The sequence below is a fragment of the Delphinus delphis genome, chromosome 15 (assembly GCF_949987515.2).
Source record: "Delphinus delphis chromosome 15, mDelDel1.2, whole genome shotgun sequence".
Lineage (NCBI taxonomy): Eukaryota > Metazoa > Chordata > Mammalia > Artiodactyla > Delphinidae > Delphinus > Delphinus delphis.
Window position 1 is genome coordinate 61848324 of NC_082697.1, and position 25081 is coordinate 61873404.

Consider the following 25081-nt stretch of genomic DNA (forward strand, 5'->3'; position numbering starts at 1 on the left):
CGCCCCTCCCCCTCCCCTCACTTCAAGGTCATGTGTTGCCTCTAGTCACACTCTTTATTTTTCTGTGATTTTGGAAGAACTTTTCACCTTTCTTTGTGTTTTATGACATTGGCATATTTGGAGCGCGTGGGCCAGTTAGTTTAGAGTCAGTTCCTCAACTTGGGCGTTGGGACGATGTTCCCTCATGATTAGATTCAGGTAATGCCTGTCTGGCTGGAAAACTACAAAAGGGATGTGGGGTCCTTCTCTGGTTACATCTAAGGCCGCGTGGTGTCCGTCTGCCCCTCGGTGATCGGCTTAATTTTTTTCCTCTGGTCAGCGTGTCTGGTTTCTCTGCTGTGCAGGTGCTGGTTTTCCCCTCATAAGGATGAGCTTTCTGGGGGAGACACGTGAAGGGCATGTGTATACCTGCTCCTCATTCCACTTTCTCCTCTTGACTTAGCATGTGTCTCAGTCCTTTTATAAGCCACATTTCCCAAAATTTATTTCCATAAGCCCTTGGCAAACAGGAAAACTTGAGTGATTTTACTGAAGCTGTCCCCTTGCCTATAATACCACCGTCCAAACCTGTCTCGTTCAGACCACAATCCGAGCCTATCTCAACATGCTGTCTGCTCCCCTATCCTCAGCTGGACCTGATGTCTTCCTCTTAGACTTCTGGAAGCGCTTTGTACTTCTCTTGGGGAACAACATCTCCCTTTAAAATGTAAATCAGATTTTATCCGTGCCTTGCTCAAAAAAACTCTAGTGGCTTCTCATTATAGGGAATAAAACCTGGACGTCCTCACAGTGGCCCCTTGGTCTGGCTCCAGGCTCCTCTTCAGCCATCTCCTGCCACACCCACGGCTCATGCCACAGCAGCCGCAACCTTACTGAACACATTCCTACCTCAGGACCTTTGCACTTGCCCTCTGCCTGAATTGTTCTTTCCCTCCAATAGTCACTATTGGCTCTTTACCCAGATGTCACCTGATGGGAGAGGCCTTCTCTGACCACCCTATCTAATCTGTTTTATTTCTCCTTATATTACTTCTTGCTGGCATTATAGTATGTATTTTTCAGTTTGTTTCTTGCCTGTGTCCTTCCACTGGAATCGCAGCTCCATGAAGGCAGTGACTTCTGTCTGTTTTATTCTGTTATCCCCTTGGCACCTTGGCAGGTATGTGGCCCACAGTAGGACCCCAGTAGATTTTGGTTGGATGAATGGTCATCGTGAGAGGCGCCCTGTGCAGGCTGCTGGGGTTACAGATGTAGATGAGCCAGACTTGCGGTTTCAGGTGCTGGGGAGAATAGTGACCACACAGAGTTGTGCCTGTGGTGCAGGAGAGATACAGACCAGTGTGGGACGGCCCAGGTGCTGGCTCACCCTACCTAGGGCTTGTCTGTGTTCCAGAGGATACATGCTGTATCTGAAGACCACAGCTGATGGTTTAGGGGGTGGCTGGTGCCCCCAAGGCTGAGATTTTTGCACAGGTGCTGGGGGAGGTTCCGTCGCTGTCCGTTGTAAGATGTGTATGTACTTCTCTTCCAGGCCTTGGGATTTTTGCTATGGACCGTCTGCTGGGCAGACCTCTTCTACTCTTTCTGGGAAAGAAGTTTGGGCAAGCTCCTGGCCCCAGTGTTTCTGGTCAGCCCAACCCTCTTGGGCATCACCATGGTAAGTAGGGGCTGGCACTGTGGAGACCAGAAGTAGTGGCTGGCATTTAGAAATGAAATGATTTCACAGTAGAAATCCAGAAATACAGCTGTGTTAGGTGGATTTGATGTGGTCTTGGCGGGGCGGGGGGTAGGGAGGAAGGGATGATGGGGCTGAGGCCTAAAGGATGAGCAGGATGTTAAAAAGTTGAAGGGGCTGGGGGTAGAGGATGATCCAGTTGGAGAAAATAGCATGTGCAGAAGTCCTGGGGTCGGAGAGAGAGAGTGAGAGTTGGCCTGTGTGGCTGGGGCAGAGACAGTAAGGAGGGGAGAGCAGGGGAGCAGGAATGGCAGGAAGGGCAGAGGACTGACCCCGAAGGACTTCGAGCTTCAGGCTTAGTGGGTTTTGTCTTGTTCTTCATTCCTGAAGGTGGGTTCTAAACCTTTTTTGTGCCATGGACCCCTTTCTTCTTTGCCAATCTGGTCTCCTCAGAATAATCACAGAACACGTAGGCTTACAAAGGAAACCAATCACACACACATATGTATACATGTGAAGATTTTGTGATGTACATTTATATTTTTACTTGAGGTTTAATTTACATAGGGTAAAATTCACTTTTTTCCTTGAGCAATTCATGAGTTTTGATAAACAAATATTGTCAGGTGAGTACCATGTCCACAATCAAGATACGGAACAGCTCCATCACCCCCAAAAGTTCCCTGGTGCCGCCCGAGCCCTTCTCTCCACCTCTTTACCCTGCCCCCCGCCCGCCTACTGCTGCTGTGTTTTCTGCCCCTGTCGCTTTGCCTTTTCCAGAATGTCATGTGAATGGAACCATGAAGGCTGGAGCAGTTTGAGTCTGACGTCTCAGGCCCTGCGGTTCCAAAGATCTTTTTTTTTTTTTAAAGTCACTCAGCGTGTTTGATTGTATGGATTCCGCACGCACTGTTTATCCGTTCTTCGGGTGCAGTACATTTGGGCTGGGAAACCAGTTATCTTTAATCACAGTTATGAAAAGATTAAAACGCAAAATAAAAATATATGTGCTTCTTTATGAATACATTTCAAATCAAGACCTACCAGCAGCTGTGACTGATGCCTCCTTAATTTCCAAATAGCAATTGACCATACGTGATAGTCAGAGACATCTTCAGGTACCTTTTTTTTTTTTTTGGCTGCCGCCGTGCAGCATGTAGAATCTTAGTTCCCCAACTGGGGATCGAACCCATGCCCCTGCAGTGGAAGCACGGAGTCTTAACCACTGGACCGCCAGGGAAGTGCCTTCAGCTGTCTATTTTCAGATAGGATGACAGAGCCCCAGGCACTGCTGATGCCATTGTGGTGTGTTGCTTTCACGTGTCATTGGTGGTGCTAATAAGGGAAAGTGAAACTGTAATTGTTTCCCATCTAAGTTCATGGACCCCTGGGTTCTATCCAGAGCCTGTCCTTGGACCCCAGGTTAAAACCCCCCAGTCCTAAAGGCAAAGGTTCTGAGCAAGGGCATGCCAGGCTGTGCATACTTAAGAGCTGACCGTGGCCTCCAAGTGGAGAATGGATTGTGGTGCAGGAGTGGAAGCTGGGAGGCCAGTAGGGGGTCCTCTGGCATTAGGGGATGGAGGCTGAGACCAGGGTGAGCAGCAGGTAAGCTGAGGGCGGGCCTTGGTGGCAGAGCCAGTGTGAGTTGCTGATGGATAGATGCAGGGAGTGAGGGAGATGGGGCGCCGAGGAGGACAGATGAGGACAGACAGACGTGTCTCTGGCTCAAGCAGCTGGGGGATGAGGGGAGGTGCCCTGGGTGCCCGTAGCTCCACGGGAGTCAGGTTCGTGACTGTGACTGGCGTTGGGGTCTGCCTTCAGAGGGCCGCCTGTCTGGGGAATGGCCGTGGCATTTCCTTCTTTCAAGGAAACACAGTTTCATTGTTTATTTTCTCTTCCTGATCTCTAAGTCACGTGTAAAATGGAAGTCATAGCTCCGGGTATCAGGAATGAAATAAAATCCCAATCCTCCCACCACGGTTGTTCTAATGAAGTTTCCTGAAGACAGGCGTGTGACAGTAGCAGGTTAAGTAAGTTTCCTGATCTGCAAACTGGGGTTGAAGACAGTTGAAAACAGGCTGCACCGAGTCGGTGCGTGTGAATGCCTCCTGTGTGGCGGAGATAAGAGAAGCTCAATAAAGGGGAGCAGTTAACCACTGATGCCCAAGGCACAAGAACCAGTCAGTATCAGGGCTGGATTTCCTGATCTAAATCGAGGGTCGGCCTGCCACCTGTTTTTGTAAATAAAGTTTTATTGGCACACAGCCGTGTCCACTCTTTCATGTATCGTGTAAGGCTGCTTTCACACTGCAGTGCAGACTTGAGTAGTTGTGAAAGAAACTCCATGGCCCACAAAGCCTAAAATATTTACTCTCCAGTTGTTTAAGAAAAAGTGTGCCGATCTCTGTCGTAAACTGAGCTTTCCCCTGACTTTTCCATCCTGTCCTGGGTCTGTACCTGGTCTGTTAGATTCCCACAGCTCTTGAGTTGGATACTGTTGTCATCCGCATTTTGCAGACAAGGCAGCAGAGGCTCAGAGAGGTTCGGTGACTTGTCCAGGGTCACCCAGCAAGGCGAGAGCAGAGCTGGGACTGGAGCCAGGTCCTTCCCAGGCTGTTCCCAGTGCTTCCCACGCCCGACAGCAGCCCTCCTCCAGGCCTTGCATCTGCCAGACTCTGGACTGTGGGAGCCTTGGGAGCCTGGCCTTCTCCTGACGACTCCTGTTGTATGCTTTTCTCTTCCAGCTGCTTGCTACCTTTTTAATTCAGATCGAGAGAAGGAGGGGAGTTCAGTCCTCAGGAATCATGCTCACTTTCTGGCTTATAGCCCTACTGTGTGCCCTGGCCATCCTGAGATCCAAAATCATGACTGCCTTAAAAGAGGTAAGTGGTGGCCTCATTTTGCGTCTTCCGTCAGCATCTCCTGGAAGATGCTTGTTCCTTCTGGCTTTTGTGGAGACCATGCGTTTCCATGGGAACCAGGGGATGGCTACTGCACGGGCCCAGCTTCTTTCCTGAGGATTTCCCTCGCCTGTGCAACCTTTGTTCTAGAACCTTCTTTCCTCAGGGCCCCATGTGTCTGTGTAGCTCTCGGGCAGGAGCTACGGGCAGATGCACGCCACCCTCTGAACCTCTGTCAGCGGTAACAGCCAGGCAGGTTGGCGCTCAGTGTCTATTGTCTGGAACAGAGCAGAGCAGGGAGCAATGTTTGCAGGGTGGTGGCTTGGGGACCCTAGACTCGTCCCCACTTTGCCTTGGTGCTGCTCTGGCTGGGAAGTGGCTCTCGTTGGCTGCCATCCGCTGCTCCTAGGGATTCAGAAGAGCGTGCTCTTTCAGACTGTCACGTGGTTCCCTGTCACCTTCGGGCTAATCAGGAACTGGCATCAGGCAAAGGAAGGAAGAGTAACTGAATGTTTGTTGAGCACCTGCAGTGTACATTGCAGGCAGCTGACATTTATTGAGTTGGTGTTTACAAAGTGCCAGGCCGGGGACTGAGTCGTTTCCGTGAATAATCTTACTGACTTCTCACAATTACCCTGACAGGGTCTCTCAGCTTCAGCACTCATTGACATTTGGGGCCCAAGACATCTTTGTTTTGTGGGACTGTCCTGTGCTTGTCGGATGTGCGGGGCAGTGCCAGTAGCCTCCCACTCCTGAACAGAAGTGTCTCTAGACACTACCAGATGTTCCCCCGGAGGCAAAGTCACGCCCACTTGAGAACCACTGGTCTGTCTGTAGATGGGGAAACTGACGCACAGAGAGGTTAAGTCCCATGGCCAGAATGAGCAGAGTCAGGCCTTGAAGGTAGGTCTGTGCTACTCCCAAGCCTGGGGCTCCTCCGCCGTGTCGGCTGCCTGGACCAGGCAGTGTGGACCAGGCTGTGACGTAACTGCTTGTCTTCTGTTATCTTGCAGGGGGTAGGGTCAGGGTGGGAAAGCTTGCCGTCAGGCCTGCAGGCTGAGAGAGTGGGCCTCCTGCTGTCTGCTCCCCCAGCCTCCACAGGTTGCTTCCAGAAAGTGATGTTTTCTTCCTCCTTCCCTCCCTCTCATTCAGGATGCCCAAGTCGACGTCTTTCGCGATGTCACTTTCTACATTTACTTCTCCCTCGTGCTGATCCAGCTTGTGTTGTCCTGCTTCTCAGACCGCTCACCCCTGTTCTCCGAAACCATCCACGATCCCGTAAGTGTGATCACAGATGAGCACAGACACGTGTGTGTGCATGTGCGTATGCAAGAGAGAATGCACAGTGCCAGCTAACGTTGATTTGAGCCAGTATCGTCCATCTAGGAGCTCCTTCTGTCTTCCCTGAACACCTGGCGATACGTAACATTATCCTCTCCACTTTACCGTTGGAAAAACTGAGCCGTAGACGTGGCTCGGGGGATTTAAGGAGGGAATCTGATTCACAGTTGTTAACTGCTGTGTTTTCCAGCCCGTTGTCTCATTTGGTTGGCGTAGTGGTTTTAGACAGTGCGAGTGAACTTTTAAAAATCAGGAAATTTCATATAAGTTCAAACTGTCCAGATTTTCTAGAAAAATGAGAAGTTCTGGCAGCAGTAGGGCTGTTATCCCACATGGCAGCGGTTGGCCAGATTTGAGGAGCATTGCCCTGGTTTCCTTCCACAGTCCTCACCACTCCCTGCTTCATTAGACAGTCTTGCTTCCGTCACCTGTGTACGTGCCTGGCCCATGGGGGGTTTGAGTTTGAGACCCTGGGTCTCTTCCGTCCGCTTGAGGGAAATCCTGCTTGTGTAGAAGGATCTGAGTGGGCCGGGTGGGGATGGCCGCCCTTCTGCTGGTAGCAGGAAAGTGAACACGGTTATTTATCACCCTTGCCTGTCTTCTTTCTCCCTCTCTGCCTCCGTCCATCCTCTTTGCCTTCCTCATTCCTCCCCTTTCTTTCCTCCCTCCTTCTGTCTAGTGCTGAGTGCCAGGCCTCAATCTGGACACAGGGCTGTAGCAGTGAATAAAGCAGAGTTATTGCCACTTGAGGTTTATGTTTTCATGGGCAGGGGCACAAACAGTAACCCAGGAGCCAAGTATATATCCTATCAGTCAGGTGGTGGTAAAGGCTGGGAAGAATAGTGGGGAAAGGAGGTAGAGATGATGGTTTGGGGTCGTGTGTGGTTTTGATAAAAGCCATCAGGGAAGCCTGCCTCCCCCCCGCCTCCAGGAAACCTCATTGGAGCAGAGACCTGAAGGAGTGAGGGAGCCAGGCAAGCAGATACCCAGGGAAAGAGGTTCCAGGCAGAGGGGTGGCAAGTGCAAAGGCCCTGGGGCAGAGCTGCCGTGAATGTCGCCGGAACAGCAGGAAAGGCTAGTGTGGCTGGAGAAGCGAGAGGCAGGAGGGGGCTGAGGGATGGCCTCTGAGAGCCGGGACAGTCACCTATGGGCCGGGGGGGCTGTTTGGATTTTATTTTGAGAGGGATGGGAAGCCTTTGGAGCGTTCATTTGATGCTTTGTTCATGGTTAGTCAGCTGCTAACGGATGAAATTGCAGTGGGAGCAGTTTTCAGCTGTGGTTCTGCTGGGTTTGGCCTGAACCTCAGCAAAAGGCTGAGGCTGCTTTTGTGGGTGATGAAAGGATCTGTGGGGCATCAGCCTGGAGGAGGTGACGGATGCTCCCAGTGTAAGTTTCAGAAACCCGTGCCCTAGAGTGTGTTCAGAGAGGCCCCATTTTCTCATCTCCCTGCTCTGGGAGGAGCTGGGTTGGAGAAGTTAGACAAGTGTGTATGTGTGTCTGTGAATGTGTGTATATATGTGTGTTTGTGCACATAGGGGTGTGTGTGTGTGTGGTGTGTGTACGTGCATGCACATATGTTTACATGTCTTGCATGTAGATGTGTATGAGTGTGTGCATGTGTGTGTTTTTGTGTGTTCATGTGAGTGTGTTTTGCATGTGTATAAAGTTCACAAGGGCAGCAGCCATGCGTGAGCACCCAGGGGATCCAGCCCCCGGCTGGCACAGAGGAGGAGCTAAGATGTCTCCGGCCCTCACGTCTGCTGTTCATAGGTGTTTGTGTGCACGGGTGTGGGTGTGTGACAGTGGAGTGTCCCCATCAGAAACATTAGGTGTCAGGCTGTTCTGTGGAGAAGGGGATCGCACTGAACAAGTCATACCCCCCCGAGTGACTGCAGACCCTGGGGTGCTCTGGGGGTAAACCGAGCCCAGGGGAGGCGGACAGGCCCACGTGGGGATCTCCTGACTCTTCAGGCTCCCTGTGGGGCCTGAGAAGCAGCCTCTCCCACTGGACGGTCCCTGATGCTTTATGGGGAATTTCTGATTTCTGGTCCCCTCTGGGATCTGGATAGAATTCCTGTCTCTTCTCTCCTGGGTGTGTGTGCCTCGGGGTGTCTCAAAGAGCTGCCTTCCTCCTCCCATTGTGCTTTCTGCAGTTCTGGGGTGTGGGGCCTTCTCTGCCCAGGTACCCCGACTCTTCTCCCAGCTGTTCCTTTTCTCTTGTGGGACTCAAGGCTCAAAGAGGTTGTCTTGACTTACAGCCTGAATCTGATGGTGGAGGCAACATGGTAATGGAAGGAGAGCCTCATTTTGGAGTCAGGCAGACCCTGGGCTTTAATTTCACCTGCGTCCCATTTATTCTTCCAATAGATATTTATTAAGCACCGTTTTTATACTGCACTTCGTTCTGGGGACACAGCAGTATGTGAAAAAGTGTGGTCCATGCCCTGCTACGCTTATCTGTTACTCCGTAACAAACCACCCTGAATTTAGTGGCATAAAACAGCAACAGTACTTTGTTATGTTTCACAGGCCCGGGCGTTGGCTGGGCTCAGCTGGGTGGTTTTCACTCAGGGTCCTTGTTCACGTGTCGGGTGGTTAGCGCGTTGGCCTCTGGCTGGAGCCTCAGCCAGGGTTGACAGCCCCACCTGGTCTCCCCGAGCTGCCTGGGCTTCCTCACAGCGTGACGGCTGGTCTCTAAGAGTGAGCACGCATGAGGTGGAAGCTGTGTCACCTTTTAGGACCTAGTCCCAGAGTCACATAGAGTCACTCCTGCCACCCTCTTCTGATTGAGGGAACCACGAAGGTCTTCTGGGTGCAAGGGGTGGGTGCACACAGGCCCCCACCTCTAGATGGGGGAGCGGCCAGGTCTCATTGTAAGAAGAGCATGTGAGATGGCAGGTGATTCCTGGCCAACTTTGGAAAGTACCATCTACTGCATGCCCCCAGGAAGCTATCGTCCCTTTAAGCAGGTCAGCAGACTGTGTGACTACAGTCGAGATGAAGGCTGGGAATCAGGTTATGTGACTTCTGGATCTGACTTTGGGCAAGTCGCTCCTCCTTTCAAGACCTCAGTGTCCTGTTCTTGAAAATGGGTTGAGGCTCGATTTGATGCTGGCCGCACCCGCCTCCCTGCCCCGGAGCTGAGGCCTGTGACCTGGGGAGGAGGACGCTGCTAGGTGTCACCTCTGCTGTCTCCCCGTCACCCTCAGGGCTCACATCACAGTGGAGCCGGAAGATGGGGTGAGTCCAGTCCCTGTCGCTGTCCCACCCTCAGAGCAGCAGTCCCATGTCACCTGTCCTCAGAGCAGTCAGCCAAGCCCAGGGTCAGGCGGGGCCAGCCTGGGGGCCGGCAGTGCTGACCTTCTCCCCCCGCTGAGTCACCGAGCTGTCGTCCTCCCCAGCTGGCCCCGTGCCTGATGTGTGACTCAGAGCTGTGTCCTGGCCCTGCTTCCTGGCAGGGCTGCTCCCCTCTGTGCATCAGGTGGGGCCTGGCTGAGTGGGCCTCGCAGGCTTTCTGAGGCTGTCACCTGTCCCCAGCCTCTAGTGCTTTGATCTTGCTGGCCCTGAGGCTACCGCTTAGGATGCAGGGACGGGGTTGCCGTTGGCAGTTGGGGGCATCAGGGGCAAATGTGGCAGATAGTAGACCCTCAGTTCTCAAAGTGGAGTCCTCAGACCGGCAGCATCAGCATCCCTCAGGTGCTCATTAGAAATGCAGAGTTTCAGGCCTGCCAAGTCCTGTTGAGTCAGGGTCTCATTTTCACAAGATCCCTGGGTGGTTCATGGTTGGAAAGCACTGGTTTAGCAAATTCTTAAAAATTGCTCAGCTCATTTGGTGTAAGAGGTATTTTTAATCCTGTTCGTATTTTACTGTGAACATTTCAAATCTACAGAAAAGTTGAAAGACACAGCGAGTACTCCCCATCTACCCACCAACTGTATTTTACAAGTTAACATTTTGCTAAATTTGCTTTATCACAGATCTATCTAGTCAGCCAGCCGGCTAAGATTTTTGGTATTTAAAAGTGACCTTGAAATACATCAGTATCCTTCATTCACACACTTCACTGTGCAAATCATTAGCCAGAGCTCAATATCTCTTTATGGTTCGTTTTTTTTTTTTTTTTAAGTAAATTTACATAGTGACATTCCTGAATCTTAAGTTACCATTTGATGAGTTCTGACAAATGAGTAACTCAAACCCCTATTGAGATACAGAACATTCCCAGGACCCCAGAAAGTCCCGGACCTCCTGCCCCTTCATGGTCAGTCTCTACCCTTTGCAGCCCAGAGGCAACTGCTGGGCCTAGACCTTTAATGAGAGCATCGAAAACTCCATTTTTAATTCCTTTCGGAATTAAAAAAATTAATTGCTTTCGGCCATTTAGTGATTCGGCGTTGTGCCGGGGGCTCCGCTGGGCTCGGAGCACCTAGAAACGAACCGACATTGACCGCCCCTTAGGAAAGATGGAGGAGGCGGCGGGCAAATAAGCTGCTGCTGCGGGATGGACAGTGGGGTTCCAAGACAGGGGAGTGCTGGGGGCTGCGGGTGCCCAAGGAGCAGTCCTGCACTCAGCCTGGGGGGCCAGAGCCAGCATCCGAATGAGGGGATGCCTCCATCCCCTCCCGTAAGGTTGAAGGCTTGGAGGGTGGATGGGAAGGTGCTCCTGGTGGTGGAAGCAGCATGTCCAGAGGTCCAGCGGTACGATGGAACTTGTGGGTGTTTGGGTACTGTGTGGACTTCTGCTTGGTTGGGTCTCTTGCTGAAAGGAGGATGCATGAGGCTGGGGACGCTTTAGGAAAGCCATTGCCAGAGTCCAGGCAGGTTGAGAGGAAGGCTGGCCTGAACAGTGACCCTGTGTGTAGCAGAGCATCAAAAACCAGGAAGAGAAATCGGACAAGTTCATGGGCAAAGCACACATCGTGTGTGCTGCAGTAGAAGAAGTTGTGGTCCTGCGCCCGGAGGAGCTTTACACAACTGAGAAGCGGCAGGGCCAACAAAGGACACTAGTGTAACATGCTGTACCAACGGATTTCTTATTGTCCGACGTTTAGGTGGTTCCAGCCAATAATAACGATAGCAGCCTTGTGTTAATAAATAAAATTAACTTATTTAATCCTCACGGCAACCCAACTTTGAGGCGGAACTGTGAGTCTCCCCCCATTTTATAAATGAGGACACCGAGGTTCAGGGTGGTGTAGTGTCGCCTGAGTTGACAGGGCTGGACTGGGAGCCCTTCCACCAGGTGAGCCCTTCACATCAGAGCCTGCATCAGCATCACCTGGAGGGCTTGTTAAAACACAGATCATTGCTGGGTCCCACCCCCAGAGCTTCTGAGTCAGTCGGTTTGGGTGGGGCCTAAGCCTTTCTGTTTTTAACAAACTGCCAGGCACCGTGGATGCTGGTGATGGGGCCAGGTTTCAGAACCCCTGGTCTGAGCTACAGTGCTGCTTACGCATCCCTTACTGCTGGAGTAACTGGCAGAAAACTGAACTAAAAGTAGAATCAAAACCAGAAAAGGTGGGTGAGGACCCAGAGAGTTAATGACAGAAAGGCCAGAATGCTGAGGGCCCAGACAAAGGTCCTCAGAGTGCCTTGTGGTCACGGGTGACCAGTTCTCAGAGAACCAGTGCCTGGGGGGCTGTGTACCAAATTAGTTTAAACCTCATAGTTTCAGGCCAAATTACCTGCACCAGGTAGAGATGCCAAAGAATGCAGCTCTCTGCATGAATCTCCCTGCTCCTCTTCCTCCGCCTTCAGCCAGGGCCTGTCTGAATTATTCTTGTTTCTTTTTTTTTTCCCCGGTACACGGGCCTCTCACTGTTGTGGCCTCTCCCGTTGCAGAGCACAGGCTCCGGACGCGCAGGCTCAGCGGCCATGGCTCATGGGCCCAGCCGCTCCGCGGCATGTGGGATCTTCCTGGACCGGGGCACGAACCCGTGTCCCCTGCATCAGCAGGCGGACTCTCAACCACTGCGCCACCAGGGAAGCCCTGAATTATTCTTGTTTCTAACCAAATGGGGGATCAGTTAACAATCCTCCTTCCTCCTGGGACAGGAGTTACTCCATTTCAGTCTCAGAGGCCGGGAAGCCCCCAGCCAGCAGCCCTGTCTTTTCCACCTCGAGAAGTTCTGCTTGGTTTTGGTTGAATGGAACGCTGCCTGGATCCTTGTCCAGCGGCCTCCTTTTTTTTTTTCCTTCTTTCTTATTTTATTAATTTATTTTTGGCTGCATTGAGTCTTCATTGCTGTGCATGGGCTCTCTCTAGTTGTGGCGAGCTGAGGCTACTCTTCGTAGCGGGCTTCTGATTGCAGTGGCTTCGCCTGTTGTGGAGCACGGGCTCTAAGGCGCGCGGGCTTCAGTAGTTGCGGCACGTGGGCTCAGTAGTTGTGGCTCGAGGGCTCTAGAGCACAGGCTCAGCAGTTGTGACGTGTGGGCTTAGTTGCTCCACAGCATGTGGGATCTTCTTAGACCCGGGCTCGAACCCGTGTCCCCTGCATTGGCAGGTGGATTCTTAACCCCTGTGCCACCAGGGAAGTCCCTTTCCTTCTTTCTTTAATTATCAGTTCTTGACTACTTCGGAACTCTAATTGTCTGTTATCACATGAGGCCTCTCATGTCAGATAGGGACTTCCAGAAACCAGCTCCCAAACTGATGTAATTTTTTATCTGTGCTGGTGACAGGAGCCGGTGTCTGCCCAATGTGACTTCTGATTATCTGAACATCTGGATCTGGGTCCAGAGGAGGGAGGAGCGGTGGGGAGCCGAGCTTAAGGAGGCTCCTGGATTGTGCACAGTAGAAGCTGAAGTGTTCACGTTGCTGATCCAGCCTTACTGCATCTGGAGGGTGCATTTTCTCGCAGGGGCTGGGATTTTTACTAGCCAGAGTGAGGATTAGTCTCTCCCCGCTGGGCCGTCATTTCTTATGGTCTTAGGGGTAGGACTCCATTTGGGTACAATTGGGTACAAAGGGAATGAATTCACCTTCAGTTATGTAGCTGACAGGTTGCTTTGTTCTTTTCCTTCAGTTTTATTGAGAAATAATCGACATACATCACTGATTAAGTTTAAGGTATAACAGCATTGATGGTTTCATTTACATATATTGTGAAACGATTACCACAGTTGGTTTAGTTAATAACATCTGTTTTCTCGAATAAAAGGAAAAGAAAAAAGCAGTTTTTTTTTTTTTTTTTTGGTTGTGCTGCGTGGCTTTTGAGATCTCAGTTCCCCGACCAGGGATTGAACCCTGGCCCTCAGCAGTGAAAGTGTGGAGTCCTAACCACTGGACCTCCAGGGAATGCCCAAAAGAGCAGTTTTTAACTTTATAAATGTTGAGATGAAGATTGAATAACTCCACCTCTCCTTCCTCATCCTCTCCCCCCAATTTTATCATACTTTAAATTACATCAGTAATTAGTGTTTGCATCATTATAACAATTGTAAATATTGTTCACTGCAGACCTGTTTGAATTCTGTGTTTACATGTCCCTTTTTTTTTTTTTTAATCGAAGTATAATTGGCCTACAATGCTGTAGGCATAGTGATCTGCCATTTCTATACATTTACAAAATGATCATGATAAGTCTAGGTTGCTTTGTTCTTGACCCACAGCTGGGCTTGCCTGATTTTGAAACAATGCCAGGATTTGTGAGGCCCCTGTGTGTATAAGCCTGACACCCTGACAGTTTGCACCGGGCCTCTGTGCAGGTTAGAAAAAGGCATCTGGCCCGCTCTGGGTGGATGAGTTTGAGAAAGGCCCTGCGTCCTTTCAGCCAATGCAGTCCTGCCGCCCCCAGGCCCAGGACCAGCTGCACTTCAGCCCCCACTCGCCCCCTTGGCTGGGCTTCTTTGTGCAGGGCTGACTCTGTGTTGATGCCAAGACTGAAAGAAGGCTGGATTTGGAGGCAGAAGGCCCGCGTTTGAGTTCTAGTTCCTCCCCTTAAGAATCGCCATCTTTGGTGTCGTGAGGTCTGATGTAAGCAGGGGGCAGCCAACTTTTTCTGTAAAGAGGCAGATAGTAGATATTTTAGTCTTCGTAGAGCACATGGTCTCGGTCGCAAGTACTCAGCTCTGCCACTGTAGCTCAAAAGCAGATGTGGACAGTACGGAAATGAATGGGCATCGCCGTGTCCAAATAAAACTATTTTGCAAGTGGCCGGACTGTGGGCCTGACTTTGCCAGCCCTGATGTGAAGCGTCTGGTACAGTTCTTGGTGTGTCACGGTCTGCAGGAAATGGCGGACTTGTTACTGTGTTTACCGTTAGTATTCATGTTAATACTGCTGATGTCATTGCTTGAGCTTTTACTCTGCACCAGGAACTGTCGCCTAAGTACTTCACAGGTTTTATCTCATTTAATCTCATCATCACCAAGTAACTTGGCCCAGGCCCCTCAGTTAGTAAGTGGCAGGGCTGGGATTCAAACCTCCCTCTAACCACCTTGCTTCATGTTGCTTCACCCATGGACGCCCCCCAGCCTGGCTCCCACCCCCGCCGGGACCCTGTTTTGTTGTTGTTGTCACAGCTCTCACCGTGTATAGTTGTATATTTATTTGCATCTTGGTTTGCTTACTGTCCCTCTCTTCCGAGGCGAGAGGCAGTACGGGGCCGGGACCTCACTGTCTCTCCTGCGTAGCTCAGTCTTGGATGTATTTAGCCACCTCCTGGCATATAAGCAGATCCTCCCTCATTATTTGCTTAAGAAATAAATGAGTCATTGCCAGCTGTATCCCGCCCCCATCCCCTTCTCTGCCAGCACCTTAGGGAACTGGGCTGTAGTTGAAGTGTATTTGTGGTTCCGTGACAACCCACCCACTTCCGGAAGAAAAGCCAGCCTACAAAGCAAATACCACCACCTGCTCCAGGAATAATGCTGCGGCCTTAGGTTGGAAAAATGAGGTCCCATGGACCTCATTCCACTTGTCCCTCCTTGCAGTCCCATGAGGTAGGCTGAGCAGTGGGACTGACCGCTTCCAATTCCCAGATGCGAAAACTGAGACTTTGGGGTGAAAGGACTTGCCCAAAGTCATTCAGCTAGAAAATGGCATAGCTGGGATTTGAACCCAGGGCCATCTGGCTTTAGGTTTGTTTAGAATGTAGGTCTGTGTGCCAGCTGCATCTGATTAAAGACATACTGATGCCAGGGCCCCAGCCCCAGAGAGAGTGATCTAGTTGGTCTGGGCTGGGACTCTCAGCACCTGTGTTTACAAAGCTCCCCAGATGATTCCCGGGCTGGTAGGACCGGAACCTCCCCACGCCTCATGGCCCCCAGAGTGAAACCTGGTGGTTCTCAGCCCAGGCTTCTTGTTTGACTGACTGGGGAAGATTTTCATGATGGAAACTTTCAAATGTGTACAAATGTGGACAGCATGGTATAATGACCGCCATGGACTATTTACCCTGCATCGCATGTAAACATTTCAATATGTATCTCTGAAAGATAAGGAATTAAAAAATTTTAATAACATTTTATTTTGAAATAACTTGACTCGCAAAAAGTTACAAAAATGGTAGAGTTCCTTCCCCAGCTTGACCATCTTCCTCAGGGGCGCCTTTCGTGACCTCTGTCAACTAGATCAGCCCAGTGAGATACCAGTGATCTCACTGGTAATATTGACTTGCCTTCGGGGTATGATCCTTGTCACAGTTGCGGTTTTGTACTTGTTCACGTGATCGTTTGATTAATGTCTCTCTCCGGACCCTGACTGTTTGGGGCTCACATTCTATCTCCGCTGCTTCTAGCTGTTGGCACCCCGGGCAAGTCTTTTCATCTCTCTGCGCCTCCGTTTCTTTAACTACAAAATGAGGATGATGCTTTTACCTACTTCATAGTGTGGTTATGAAGATTAAATGAGTTAATTTGTGTAAAACATTTAAAACAGAGCTAGCTAGCAGAGAGTGTTAGCAGGTGGTGTTATTGCCCTGGTTTAGGGTTATGTCTGTTTGTCCAGATTTGTGTACAGGTGGCAGGCACATAGTAGGTGCTCAGAAAATATTTGTTGAGTGAGTGAATGAATGAATGAAAGAAATAGGAATACTAGTAGTACCACACTTACGGTTCTGTGAGGATATGAGATCATGCTAGTACATCGTTGAGTGCCTGGCACATTGTAGATGCTCAATAAATATTTGTTGAATGGACAAATGAATGAACTAAAGCAGGGACAACAGTAGGGCCGTGTTTGTTGGGTTGCTGTGGGGATATAAGATAAGGCAGGTATGGGACGCATTGTACCGTTTTTACACATAGCAGACACTCAGGAAACAGTTACCGGGTAAAACTGGAGGAGCTGCCAGGTGTTTCTTTCCAGGCCACTGGTGCTCAGGAGGGAAGCCCTTTCAGGGTGAAAATCAGTGGCGTGAGAGTGGCCGCTGGTCCACTGGGAGGAAGAGCAGTCAGCTGGCTGCTCCCTGCCTAGAGCTGGCGTAGATGAGAAGTTTAACCATTCATTTCCCCTTTGCTCCCCACCCTGTGCTTTCTTTCCACTAGAATCCTTGCCCAGAATCCAGCGCCTCCTTCCTTTCCAGGATCACCTTCTGGTGGATCACAGGGTAAGTCCTGGTCCCCAAACCTCGGGCGGCTGCTGGGCCATGAGTGTGCCACTAGGGCCCCTGCTCTTCCTCCCTTGCCCTTTCCGATGGGGCTGTGTCCTGAGTGTGCCTCCCCTGGGCCGGGGTCTCAGAGACACTCACCCTGACCCCACGTTCATGTGATAAATGCATAAACCTAAACAGCTTGCACCTCTGTGGACGGCTTGGCCTGGGCAAGAAGCTGCACGCTCTTGGCTCAGCTTTGAATTTGGCTGTTTTTTTGCATTAGGTGTAATTATTGTTGTTGGCATTGTTTCCCCCCATGAGAAAAATAATGCCCGTGCACCGTAGGAAAAGTGGCTAAGAGTGTGGACCAATAGCAACAGAGCACCAGAGGCAGCCGCCGTCCACAGCTCAATACACCCCCTTCTCGCCCTCCTTTTATTTGCACATTTTTTTCTTTACATTGTCAGCATCCTACTGGGGATTATTAAAATCCTTCCCCCAACCCCCAAGCATTTTTCCTTGTCTTTATAAACTTTTTACAAACATTGTGGGTTTTTTTTTTCCATTTAATATTTGTCTTACTTAACTATTTTTCAGTTGCTGTTAAAGAACAGCGCTAGGACAGTGTAATTTGAATATGGACTGTAGGTCACGCCAGCCAGGCTCGTATTTCTGATTTTGGTCATTGTACTCTGGTTATATCAGAGCACGTCCTTTCTCTTAGGGGGATGCACACTAATATTTAGGGGTAAAGATGTGTAGAGTCTGCAACCTACTATGAAATGGTTCAGAAAAAAGAAATACTTCATTTTTTTTTTTTTTTTTTTTGCGGTACGCGGGCCTCTCACTGCTGTGGCCTCTCCCGCTGCTGAGCACAAGCTCTGGACGCGCAGGCTTAGCGGCCATGGCTCACGGGCCCAGCCGCTCTGTGGCATGTGGGATCTTCCCGGACCGGGGCGCAAACCCATGTCCCCTGCATCGGCAGGCGGACTCTCAACCACTGCGCCACCAGGGAAGCCCTGAAATACTTCATTTTATTACGCTTCGCAGACACTGTGTCTTTTACAAATTGAAGGTTGGTGGCAACCCTGCATCAAGCGAGTCTGTTGGCGCCATTTTGGGAACAGCATTCACTCACTTTGTGTCTCTGTGTCACATTTTGGTAATTCTCACAATCCTTCAAACTTTTTCATTATTATTATATTTATTATGGTGATCTGTGATCCATGACCTTTGATGTTATTACTAGGATTCGCTGAGGGTGCAGATGATGCTTAGCATTTTTTAGCAATAAAGTATTTTTAAGTTAAGCTCTGTTGTTTTTTTAGACATAATGCTATTGCACATTTAATAGATTATAGGATAGTGTAAACATAACTTTAATATGGGAAACCAAAAAATTCCTGTGACCTGCTTTATTGCAATATTCACTTTATCACGGTGGTCTGGGACCGAACCCACAGCATCTCTGAGCTCTGCCTGTATGTGTTTGCATATGTATGTATCTAGAGACAGAGGCAGATACAGCACACTTAAAATGTTAACAGTCGTGAACTAGGTGAAGGGTAGACAGGAATTCTTTGTAAGATTCCTGTGATTTTTCTCTGAGTTTGAAATGTTTCAAAATAACAAGTTAAAATATTAGGTTTGCTTTTTATCATGAAAGTATTCAAACCGGAAAGACTAGTTTAATAAACCTCAATAAACTCATGACCTGATTTAACGATGGTTAATGCTTTGTCATATTCGCCTTAAAAAATTTTTTTTTAAGTAAATTAGAGCCATCCTGCTATTCCTCCTAAATATTCTGTATGTATCTCTAAAAATGAGGCTATTTTTCCTGGGTGACCTAACAGTAAAATTACCAATAATGATTTAATGTGCCCACATGTCCATTATTCCTTATTGAGATATTCCTGAGTTGCGGCCGCCTTCGGTCGCATGGCCGTGGTGGCAGGGAGGGTCGTCGTCGTCCTCTTCCTTCTGACTCTCATCGCCTCGCACCTTGTGTTTCGGCCACAGGATGATGGTCCAGGGCTACCGCCAACCCCTGGAGAGCACTGACCTCTGGTCCCTGAATAAGGAGGACACGTCAGAACAAGTTGTGCCCGTTTTGGTAAAGAACTGGAAGAAGGAATGTGCAAAGTCCAGAAAGTAAGTGCCAAGCATCCTGCCCCGGGGAAGCTGGGCACTCACTGGGGCGACCCCATAGCTCCATCCTTCCACCTCTTGCTAGCTTCATGGCCCTGGGAGGGCTGCTTCCCTCCTCCGAGCCATGGTTTGCTCATCTGCAGAATGGGGTAGAGTCTGACGTGTAGCTAAGACAATTTGGGTAGGAAAGAAGAGAGACAGATGTCAAGTGGGAGAACCATTTTGTTTGCCGTGACCTTGGCGCGCGTGTACCTGGCTGTGTGACGCTGCCCTTCCCGAGTCAGTCTCATTTTCCCTGCTTCTCTCTGAGCATCTGGCATCCTGAACGTTCTTGCTGTTTTAAATGTTTTGGTTCAACACGCCACATCAACTACTTCTTGAGGTGTTCAGCCTAAGAACCCCCATTTGACAGTGATTTGGGCTGTACTGGATTTTTTTTTTCCAACAGCCTTTATTTTTTGGAGCAGTTTTAGGTTCACAGCAGTTCTGAGCAGAAGGTGCGGAGACAGGTGCACCCCTCCCCTGCTGTCAGCATCCCCCATCAGAGGGGCACATTAGTGACAACCCGTGAGCCCACATTGACACAGCATTGTCACCCCGAATCTGTGGTTTACATCAGGGTTCACTCTCGGTGTCCAGGATTTCAGACTCTCGCCGATGAGAGCTGCATGCCAACCCCGACCTCTGTCATCGGGTTATTTGGGGAATCAGGCCAGGGCCTCCCCAGCACATACCTTATTTCATCAAATCTAGGACGTCATCAGTTGTGCGATACATCATTATTTTATGCACCAGTGAGAAAGAGAAACGGCTGCCGATTAAACCAGGACATGACGTTGACATAAGACGCATCCTGCGTCCAGAGGGGCCGGAAGAGGAATCACAACGGATTTGGTGGCAGGGGACGGTGTCATTACTTCTGTTGTCGTTACGGGGTTGGGCCTGTTGTCCACCTCGGAGAGCTGGCTGACGAGAGCCCAGCCTGGTGTGTGGCCCCGCAGAGCAGCTGGCCTCCCAGGAGAGAGGCCCAGGCTCTAGGTCTGATTCCTCACCCACTGCAGCAGTTCCAGGTCTTCACTCAGGCCGAGGCTGTGGATGGGAATGTGGGACATCTGTGCTGGCCACCAGGACATCAGCAGAGGACTTGTGAGGCTGTGCCGCGGCCCGTTCGGGGTGGCCACGGGCGGAGGAGAAGTTGTCCCTTGGGAGGTGGATTGAGCTTGAGCCTCTGTGGTTGGGCGTTGTGAGGAGATGGCCGGTGCTCTGTGCACACACGGCTCTGGCAGGGTCCCATGTCTGTGACCCAGTTGGAGGTTCTCAGGCAGAAGTGGGGTCTCTGGTTTCCTCCGGCCTGGCCTGCAGCCTCCTTCCTGATGAGAAGGCTGCGTCCTCAGCTTGAGTTACCCGAGCCTCGCTGACTGCTTGGCTCCGTCTCCTTCCCACGTTGGGTGGCAGGGGATGCCCACCATGCTGTCCCGTGGGGCTCACCCAGTGAGCCGGTTGCTGCAGATGTTGTAGGAGGGGCTGGCAGTGAGGCTTCGTGGGAAGAGGACTGGCTGTACAGCATGAAGCTTCATCATGGGCCTGGCCGTTCATTGGTTCGTTCAGCAGATGCAGTTGATTACTGCTGATATGCTGAGTGCAGTTTAGGCCTTGGGGGTTCAGAGAGTGGAACAAGATAGACAGGCTCCTTGTTTGGTGCTACTTACATTCCGTGTGGGACACAGGGAGTTGGGAGTCAAACACACACTGTTGAGAAACTTTGAAGAGCCTTAGTGTGATGATGAGATTAAATAGGGAAATGAGGGTGAGAGTGACTGTGGGAGGTGATGCAGGTTTGGTGGTCAGGGATGGCCTCTCTGAACAGAGATTCGTGTCAAAGGAGGGAGTAAGCCGCGAGCAAATGTGGGGAAAGGGCTTTCCGTTTCACGGGAACAGCTAGTGCAAAGGTCCTGAGGAAGAGGTGAGTGTGGCATTCTTATGGAGCAGCAAGGGGCCCCATAGGGCTTGAGTGGAGTGAGAGGTGGGGAGAACAGGAGGAGATAAAGTAGGAGAAGTGTTTGCAGGGATCTCATAGGCTATGGTACTGGCTTAGGGGTTGATCCCAAATGCGGTGAGAAGACCGCTGGGTTTTACACAGGGCAGCGGCATGCCTGGAGTTCTGTTTTATATCAACCAGTTAGGCTGTGTTGGGGAAGGTGGTTTGTGGGGCAAGAATAGGGGCAGATGGGTCAGTGGCTCTGTTCCCAGAGGCGTGAGCCACATCCGGCCCTGTGACCCCTGTGGGCATGGGTGGGGAGGGGAGAGCCCTGTGCTCCCAGGGCTCCCGGGGAGCAGGTGACTGCGGCCTGGGCAGGGCTGCCTTGGCTTCTTGGCCTTGGGTCTCAACCTCCCCCCCCACCCCGCCCCCAGTTCTTCTCCTCACCCCTGAGTGGCTCCTCTCAGGAGTCAGGTCTGAGCTGCTTCCCCTGCTCCCCTGACCTTTGGGTTTTAAAATCCAGTGCCTCACTGGTTTTTATTAGATGATTTTGAGTTTAACAAAATGGAGTAGAAATTTCTCGACTTATGGCCTCGCATAGGTTAAGGCCATTTTGGACTGTGGTTCCTGATGGAATGACTATAAAATGGTTTGGCGGCTCTGGAAAAGACCTGGGCAGTTTTTTTTAAAAGTTAAATAGTTATGATACCACCCAACCATTCTACTGCTAGGTGTACACCCAAGAGAACTGAAGACATATGTTCATAAACTTGTACAGGGATGTTCATAGCAGCTTTATGTGTGATGGCCAAGGCTGGAAGTAACCCAGACAACCATTAACAAGTGAATAGATGTGCAAATCACAGTGTATCCATGCAAGGGAACACTTCTGAGCAAAACAACAGAATGAACTATTGGTACACTCAGCCACATGAAAATCTTTAAATAATTACGCTGAGTGAACGAAGCCAGGCAACAGTACATACTAGGTGATTCCATTTATATACAGTTCCAGAAAATGAAAGCAAGTCTGTAGTGATGGAAATCAGATCAGTGGTTGCCTGAGGTAGGGGGAGGTAGTGAGATGGGAGGAGAAATTTCAGAGAGGAGAGCTCTTTGGGGGTGATGGGCCTGTTCATTATCTTGGTTTCCCTGATGGTCTGACAGGTGTGTAAATATGTCAGAACTCATCACATTGTACACTTCAAATGTGTGAACTTGATTTTACCTCAGTTATACTCCAATAAAGCAATATATAAAAAAGCAGTAGTGTTTAAAGGAAGGGCGACCATTTTACTTAATTGTGTCTATTTCATAAAGGAGTGCAAGCAGCAAATAACAAACAAAAACAAAGAAAACAAAATGCTCCAAAATACAGGTGTTAAGCTATGGTTCCCAGCCTTTCAGACCCATTACCCCCTTGAGTAATAAAGATATTGTTAACACCTCCTTAAATGTACTTTAATGAAATATATAAAAATAACCCACTCATGTATCTTACTTTAAAAATCAACAAAGTGTTCTTGCTCAACTTTAACAGAGAACTAAAAGGCAAGGGATTTGTAATAAAACGTCATCCACGTATGTCTGTGTGTAAACGCTCAGGCACATGCTAGAATAGAGAATGAAGAATCGCTGAGTGCTCGTAAGTGGAGCCTTCTCTGTGGCAGCAGCAAATCCTGACCGACCCAGTCTTGCGGTTGTGGAGATCAGAACCATCATCACCCTCACGGACAGGGTTTTGCAAAGTGGTGATTCATGCTTGGCAAATTTCTGAACAGAACTTAATTTGCACACTGACTGCATTTCTGAAAAAAATCGAGGTATATTTAAACTTGCAAAAAAAAAAAAAAACACTCTGTGTATGGATTTATGCCAAAGCTGGAGTTAAGAGTGTAGATTTAGGTGATTTGGGGACTTCCAGTTGTTAGTTGTTAAGTTCAGTTGTTAAGACTCTGTGCTTCCACTGCAGGGGGCGCGGGTTCGATCCCTGGTGGGGGAACTAAGATCCCACAAGCTCTCGTCGGTGGTGGCAAAAACAAACAAATAAACAAACAAAACCCCCCATAGACTTAGGTGATTTTAGTAGGCTCTTCACCTACATGGATGCCTGGTAGGGTCTTGTTCCTTTGGGATGGTCCTGTACTCAAAGAGGGTCTGGTTTCTGGCCCAGTCATTGTGACATCAGAGGGTGAGAAACCCCCTTGACAGCCTGTTTTTTTTTTTTTTTTTTTTTTTTGACAGCCTGTTTTTGAGAAACAAAAAGCACTCTACGACAACAACAAAAAGGGAAAGAATGATCTTGAGTCGTTTGTATTTGTGCCCAACACAGTCAAAATCCTGCCAGGGCTATACTTTCCTTGCGGGACTGGAGGGGTGGGAGCGGGGAGGTGACTGCCATGCCCATCTGTGGTTTCCAAAACTGTTATCCCGTATATTGTGAGCTCTGAGGAGAATGAAAATGTGCGTTAAGGGTGTAAAGTCCATTCTCTGCAATTGTAGGTCAAATCTGCCCTTCCGTATTATACGGGGTATCATGGGTCAAAGACAGTGCTCAGAGTACATCCAGAAATTTTAGTTTTAATTGAGCTGTGATCTTTATAAGTTTGAGGTTTTTGCCTTTGCCTCAACATTAGAGATCTTATTTGTTTAACAAATGACAAACAAAGCCTGCAGTAGCTCCTCATGGCCCTTTGGTTGGTTCACGCACCTCCCAGTCTGCTCTCTCAGCCCTGCTCTGGTTACTTGGGGTTCTTGGAAGGGCTGCCTCACCTCTTTTCAAAATCCCTTCGTTCCAGGCCTTGCTCATCCTGTTTCCCCTGCCTAGAGCACCCTTTCCCTCCCCAAGTGGACTCGATCCCTCATCATGCAGGTCTCAGCTTTGATGTCGCCCTCTCCAGGAAGCCCCCATGATAGCCCCCCTCACACGGCTGATCTGTTTCTCTCACGGGGCTGCTCGATGGTGGGGCTCTCCCCAGGGCCCGGCCCAGAGCAGGGCATTCGTGGAGGAGAGAGCAATGGGCACCTTTGCCCATATCGAAATCCCCTGGGTGAGCAAGTTCCTTTTTCTTCCCAGCCTCCAGCTTCCCCACCCCTTCCTGTTCCCCTGTCCTGAGCAGTTTTCTTCTGACTCAGACCTTCCCTCTCCAACTTTCCTTTCTTTCCCAGCCAGACCATTCAGGTGCCCTGCTTTCTTCCTCACCCTCCAGGAGCGCCAGCTTCCCTTGGAGGGCTCTTGTTCACTGGGTATTTTTTCTCTCCTGACTCGGCCGTAGCTGGTCCCTTCCACTTCTCTAGACCCCTTCCCCCCAGGCCTGAGCCTTCCTCCTCTCTGCCCTCCTGAGACCTTCTCCCTGGCCCTTTGGCCGCCCATCTCCTGGCCACAGAAAACAGCCTGGGTCAGTGGCAGCCCAGGCAGGCCCAGGCCCAGGCCCAGGGCCAGGGCCCAGCTTAGGACGTGGTGCAGAAAATGAATGCGGAGGGGGGAACGACTCAACCACTCCCTGCCCCCCAGTCCTGCCTTCTTGTCCTCCTTTCCAAGAGGGCATGTGTGTGCTGAATGAAATCATACTAAAAATCCCCGCCAGAATCCCAGCTTCAGGGGAAGTCAGTAAAGTGAGCAGGGAAAGAGTTTACGCAGTGACACTGACAACACGAAAAATAGAAATAATCCTCTGTGGTTGGTGGAATGACCCCCCCCCCCAAAAAAAAGATGGCCACATCCTGATCCCCAGAACCTGTGAATATGTTACATGGCAAAGAGACTTTGCAGATGGGATTCAGTTCAGGATTTTGAGATGGGAGACTCTTCTGGGTTATTGGGGTGGGCCTGATGTCATAATCACAAGGGTCCTTATAAGGAGGAGGTGAGAGAGAGAAGATGCTGAGCGGCTGGCTTGGAAGGTGGAGGCAGGGGCCACGTGCCCAGGTGTGTGGGCTGGTTTTTTGTTTTTTTTTTTTTTTTGGCTGCGTTGGGTCTTTGTTGCTGCGCGGGCTTTCTCTAGTTTTGGTGAGGGGGGGCTACTCTTTGTTGCAGTGCACGGGTTTCTCGTTGTGGTGGATTCTCTTGTTGTGGAGCATGGGCTCTAGACGCACAGGCTTAAGTAGTTGCAGCATGCGGGCTCAGTAGTTGCAGCACATGGGCTCAGTAGTTGTGGTGTGCGGGCTCAGTAGTTGTGGCTCGCGGGCTCTAGAGCACAGGCTCAGTAGTTGTGGTGCACGGGCTTAGTTGCTCCGTGGCATGTGAGATCTTCCCGGACCAGGGACTGAACCCATGTCCCATGCATTGGCAGGCGGATTCTTAACCATTGCGCTACCAGGGAAGTCCCTGTAAGCATCTTCTAGAAGCTGGAAAAGGAGAAAACAGATTCTCCCATGGAGCCTGCAGGCCCACCTTAGATTTCTTTTTTCTTTTAATCTGTACAAATCAAGCATTTTATTTATATAGCAAGGAAGCACTCCTTTATTCTCCATTTAAATACCGTACTTGAGATTTAAAAT

General features: G+C 50.0%; 1 protein-coding gene across 1 annotated transcript in view; it reads left to right on the plus strand.

Moving 5' to 3' along the window:
- Nucleotides 1-25081, plus strand: part of ABCC1 (ATP binding cassette subfamily C member 1 (ABCC1 blood group)) — a 130183-nt gene that overhangs the window by 39277 nt on the left and 65825 nt on the right. Inside the window, exons 3-7 of the mRNA XM_060031811.1 lie at nt 1532-1657; nt 4420-4557; nt 5728-5853; nt 16406-16467; nt 18475-18606. Coding sequence (XP_059887794.1) covers nt 1532-1657; nt 4420-4557; nt 5728-5853; nt 16406-16467; nt 18475-18606 — 584 coding nt within the window. The remainder of the gene's footprint in view (nt 1-1531; nt 1658-4419; nt 4558-5727; nt 5854-16405; nt 16468-18474; nt 18607-25081) is intronic.